At 51.2% G+C, this 5,509-nt stretch overlaps 1 protein-coding gene across 1 annotated transcript; it reads right to left on the bottom strand.

Annotated features, from left to right (window-relative positions):
* Positions 1-495: 495 nt before the first annotated feature.
* On the bottom strand, positions 496-4,340 carry LOC120859460 (the record flags this gene model as incomplete). The annotated part of the gene is given in 3 exon segments (XM_040235559.1): positions 496-2,829; positions 2,831-3,910; positions 4,188-4,340. Coding segments are annotated over 3 exon segments (3,567 nt in total), but the record flags the coding sequence as incomplete, so codon positions are not given.
* Between the last annotated feature and the right edge of the window lie 1,169 nt (positions 4,341-5,509).

Here is a 5,509-nt window from a genome sequence, read left to right as displayed (position 1 = left end):
CCCCAGGGCTGGGGCCAGTCCCTGCACAATTTTACTCACAAATGCAGGTCCATTGTCAGAGCCAATAGATACCGGCAGCCCAAACCTAGGTATAATCTCTTCTAGGCGTTTCTTAACCACCACTACCGCTGTCTCCTTTTTAGTGGGGTAAGCTTCTACCCACCTGGAAAACGTATCAACCAAAACTAACAGATAACGGTATCCATACTTGCCTGGCCTTACCTCAGTGAAATCTATTTCCCAATGATGTCCTGGCCTTTCCCCCCAATATCTTACACCTGTGTGCTGTCCTTTTCCCAGCCTCATCATCTGACAGGCCTTGCAGGAGCGGACTATATCCTGGATGGTTTTCTTCTGTTGGAGAAACCGCAACTGCACTGTTTGTAGGAGTGTCAAAGTCTTTTTCTCTCCCAAATGGGTGGTTTGATGTAAATGGGTACAGAAATGCCTGCCCAGGTCATCAGGAAGCAACAGGTTGTCATCTTGGTCCCGATATCATCCGTTTTTGCCAGCAGGACTGGTGGTATTATCTTGCACCCAGCTCAAATCAGAGGGGGAGTACATGGGGCTTGGGGGAAGCGTTCCCATCCCCAGCGGTGGCAATGCCACAGTCAGTATATGGGCCTCGTGGTCTCCAGCAGCTGCCTCACGGGCTGCTGTATCGGCAGCACGGTTGCCTCGGGCCCTGGCACCCTCTCCTTTCTGGTGTCCCGGGACATGCACTATGGATACTGCCCGAGGCAAGTGGACCGCTGCCAAGAGTCTGCGAATCTCAGGCACGTTTTTAATCTCTTTTCCCTCCGCCGTCAAGAGCCCCCGCTCTTTATATATGAGGCCTTGAACGTGCACAGTGCCGAATGCATATCGGCTGTCAGTGTAAATAGTGCCTCTTTTTCCTTTTGCCCTCTCTAGTGCTTGTGTCATAGCTATCAGTTCTGCTTTTTGGGCTGATGTTCCAGGGGGCAAGGCCTCAGCCCAGATCATCCTTCCAGTGTCATCTACTATGGCTGCCCCCACTTTTCTCTGTCCATCCTTTATATAACTGCTCCCATCCGTGAACCATACCAGCTCACTGTTTTCTAATGGCAAGTCGCTGAGGTCTTTTCGTATGGCGGTTACCTCAGCTAACACCTCAACACAGTCATGGAGGGGCCCGTCCTCCTCCGGGTTGGGTAGCAAAGTGGCAGGGTTCAGAAAACAAGGTGTTTGAAAGTGTATCCAGGGAGCATCCAGCAGCAGGGCCTGGTAATGGATTAAGCGAGCATTAGAAATCCACTTACCCGGTGGCTGTTTGAGGATTCCCTCTATGGCATGAGGAGTGTAGACCAGGAGACGCTGTCCATAAGTCAGCTTGTCAGCATCATGGACAAGCAGAGCAGTGGCCGCGATGATACGGAGACAGGGTGGCCATCCCGCAGCTACCGGATCCAGTCGTTTAGAGAGATATGCCACAGGCCATCTCCATGGTCCCCATTGCTGCGTCAGGACTCCCTTCCCTCCTCCCTGCTTTTCATCCACAAACAGTTGAAACGGCTTAGCCTGGTCAGGGAGAGCAAGGGCTGGGGCTTCCAGTAACGCCTGTCGAAGTTCCTAAAATGCCCGCCTCATTGGCTCAGTCCAAGTCCAGTCTCTATTTTCTCTGCTTCCTTCATATAGAGGTCGGGCCTTTTCAGCAAACCCCATGATCCAGAGCCTGCAGTACCCAACAGTCCCTAAAAACTCTTTCACATGCTGGGGAGTTGTTGGCTCAGGGTTCTGTAGAATAGTCTCTTTCATAGCCAGAGTCAACCATCTTTGTCCCTGTTTTATTTTATATCCCAAATAGATGACTTCCTGTCTAGCAATTTGGGCCTTCTTCGCACTTGCCCAGTACCCCAATGTCCCCAAAGTCTGGAGGAGATCGCCTGTGGCCTTTAGGCATACCTCCTTAGTCATAGCAGCCAGCATTAGGTCATCTACATACTGCAACAGAACGACTTCGGGGTGACTGTTTCGATACTCACAGAGATCTTCACCTAGAGCCTCATTGAACAACAACGGCGAGTTTTTGAACCCCTGTGGGAGGCGAGTCCAGGTCAGCTGCCCCACAGTTTGGCCGTCCTCATCAGCCTATTCAAAAGCGAAGATTTCCTGGCTCTGGGGTGCCAAAGGCAAGCTGAAAAAGGCATCTTTCAAGTCTAAAATTGTATACCAGACATAGTCTGGTGGCAAGCGGCTCAGGAGGGTGTATGGGTTAGGGACAGTGGGATGAATGTCACTCACCCGTTTGTTGACTTCACGAAGATCTTGAACTGGTCTAAAGTCTGTTCCCCCGGGCTTTTTCACAGGCAACAGGGGAGTATTCCATGGGGACCGGCACTTTTTGAGAATTCCTGCCTTTAGGAGGTGCTGGATGTGTGGCATAATTCCTTGCTGGGCCTCCTGGCTCATGGGATACTGTTTCACCCTCACAGGAATTGCATTTGCTTTTAATTCAACAACAATGGGGGGTCTTTGTTTGGCCAGCCCTACTCCCGCTATCTCTGCCCAGGCCAGAGGGTATTTCTGAAGCCACTGTTGCATAGCAGGATCCACCGCTGCAGGGGGCTTTGGTGAATATAGTCTGTATTCATCTCTCAGTGCCAGGGATAAAACATGGATTGGTTGTCCAAGCCCGTCTGTGACTGATATCCCCCCAGAGTCAAAGTGAATTTGCTCATTGACTATGGCCAATAGATCTCTTCCTAACAAAGGGGCCGGACATTCCAGAATCACCAGAAATGAGTGGGACACCCGTTGGGCTCCCAGGTCTACTTTTCGTTTAGTAGTCCAGTAATTATCTCTTTGTCCCGGTGGCTCCCTGGACCAAGCTAGTCTTTTTGGACATTGGCCCAAATTTCTGGTTGAGAACTGAGTATTGGGCTCCTGTATCCACCATGAAGCTGACCGGTTTCCCCTCCACATTAATAGTTACCCAGGACTCGGGGAGAGGTGCCGGGCCCTGACCCCCCTAATCACTATCTTCTCCTGCATATAAGACGTGGGTCCCCAAGGAAGATTCTTCCTTTCTTACAGTCTTTTTCTTCAGATCTCTCTTGGGGCAGTCATTTTTCCAGTGTCCCTGCTCTTTGCAGTAAGCGCATTGGTCTCTCTTTAGGGCGGGTCTAGCTGGTTTTTCCTTTTCTCCCAACCGGGTGTCTTTAGTTCTTGGGGCTTCGGGCCCTTTTCTCGTCCCCGCAAAAAGGATCTGAGCCAGCTCTTTCTGATTTCTCTGGTTTTCTTCAGCCTTATATTCCCTTTCCTCCCATCTAATCCGCTCCTCATATTCTCTTTCTTCCCGTCTAATCTGGTCCTCCCTCTCCTCAGGGGTCTCTCTGTTATTAAACACTTTCTCAGCTGCCCTTACCAGATCCTGTATTGACAGTTCCCCCAGCCCTTCTATCTTCTGTAACTTTCTCCTGATATCTGGAGCTGCCTGGTTCACAAAAGCTAACAGAACTGCTGCGCGTGACTCATCAGCCTGGGGGTCCATGGGCATATACTGCCTAAAGGCTTCCATTAACCTTTCTAAAAAGGCTGCCGGGCTCTCATTTGGTTCCTGTCTTATCAAACTTACTTTTGACAAATTCGTGGGTTTCCTGGCAGCTGCCCCGAGGCCGGCCATGAGAGTCTGGCGGTACCTTTGCAGACGCTCCCTACCTTCCGCCCTTTCAAAGTCCCAGTTCGGCCACATGGAAGGGAACCCTTCCTCCACTAGGTGGGGCTGCATGGTCGATCTCCCATCCGCTCCAGGAACGTGTTTCCGCGCTTCCGACAGGATTCGCTCCCGTTCCTCCATGGTGAAAAGCACCTGTAACAGCTGCTGACAATCATCCCAAGTAGGATTGTGAGTAAACAGAATAGTGTCTAAAAGATCAATGAGGCCTTGGGGCTTTTCAGAAAAAGAGGGGTTTTGAGCTTTCCAGTTATATAAGTCGCTGGTAGAGAACGGCCAATATTGATAATTCCATTCGCCGTCAGGATTGGCTGGCCCCACCCGCACAGGAAGCGCTTAAACGGTGGAGGAAGGGGCCTCTCGGCTTCTGTAGTCGGAGGAGTCTCCGCACCCCTCGGGTCCTTCCGCGAGTTCCCTGGGCTGGCCCCGACTCCCGCTGCAGAGCCGAGGGTTCTGAGTTCCCCCTTTGTTCTCCGGACGACACCTGAGGTACCTGCGGGAGCAAGGGTGGCGGGATATATGGGGGAGGCGTGATTTCAGTGTCCAAATCAATCAGGCTAGAATATAAAGATTCCTGGAGTATCGGTTTCTTCTGGCTCTCCCGTGCCTCCTGGTCTTCTTCCTTAGAGGCTTCCACAACCAGGACCTGTGAAACAGAAGCACTGGGGGGCTTGTGAATAAAGGGTTTCAGCCAAACTGGAGGGTCTTCTACTAAATTTTCCCAGACCAGGATGTAAGGAGCTTGGTCCGGATGGCCCTGAGGGTCAGGAGCCATTTTTTTTTCTTTAACAGCCTGGATGACCGGCAGCCCGAAAGTTCCCTCTGGCGGCCAGCCGACCTGGAATGTCGGCCACTCAGATGAACATAGGGTTTTTAGCTTGCTCTTCTTTACTAGCAGGGACAGATTCTGAGCCTTGGACTTAAAATCAGAAAAATGGTCAGTCATTACAGATAGCGGTGTAGAATAATTTTGACCCATGACGGCAACACCCACAATAAACACACAAAAAAACACGGCGCTGGCACACAAAGACAAGCGACAGACAGTAGACGAACAAATATCGGCCGAAAACACTGAACTAGGTCTATCCCGGGTTACTGTTGTCCTGTTCCCCAAAGTTACCTTACCGAAGGGCGTCCACTGCCCACCAGACTCAGGATCGGGAGAAACACTTTCCCCCGTTCCTTTACAGAATGGCTCACAGAACCAGCTCCCTTCCAGCTCGACTGCTGGGCCCTGGACTTATGCTGGCTGGGCGACTCTTTCGCCCCCTGACTGATGCCGGCTTCCAGATAGATTTCCTCCTAGTGAGGCTTCCCTTATGCCTGGAAGGTGTTGTTCTTCTCAGTCAGGGGATCCCGGACGAGCCCCCAAATGTTTTGCCCAAGGTCCCAATCCCCAGAACTGAGAGAACAAGACATCCACAGCAATGCAAACACAAAAAGGGAATTTATTGCTAGCTCCAGCCAGGACCCTGGCTGCATCCAACACAGTGGAATAAAGCCAGAGCCCCGAGCTCTATATTACAGTAGTATTTATAAGTTTAGGACAAAGACAGGGAATTGGCAAGGTTGGATTGGTTACAAGGGTTTCTTTGCATCTATTAATTGCCTAGATTTTCACGCACGCGGGCTTTCTTAGGAGATATCTATCTTCGTCCCGATTGGCACAGACCAGGCTACTGGGAGCATGCTGGCAGGCTTCCTCCTCCCGTCAGGGGTAATAAATTTTGATCCCGCCCGGGCAGTGTCTCAGCTGTTTCTGGGATGCTTGCTCCAGCCTATTTTAGTCATGGCCTCTATCAGGCCTCAACA

Source organism: Oryx dammah, unplaced genomic scaffold, assembly GCF_014754425.2.
Source record: "Oryx dammah isolate SB20612 unplaced genomic scaffold, SCBI_Odam_1.1 HiC_scaffold_1099, whole genome shotgun sequence".
In the NCBI taxonomy this organism is placed as follows: Eukaryota; Metazoa; Chordata; class Mammalia; order Artiodactyla; family Bovidae; genus Oryx; species Oryx dammah.
The sequence above is the reverse complement of the archived record's forward strand: the minus strand, read 5'-3'. Positions and strand labels throughout refer to the sequence as shown.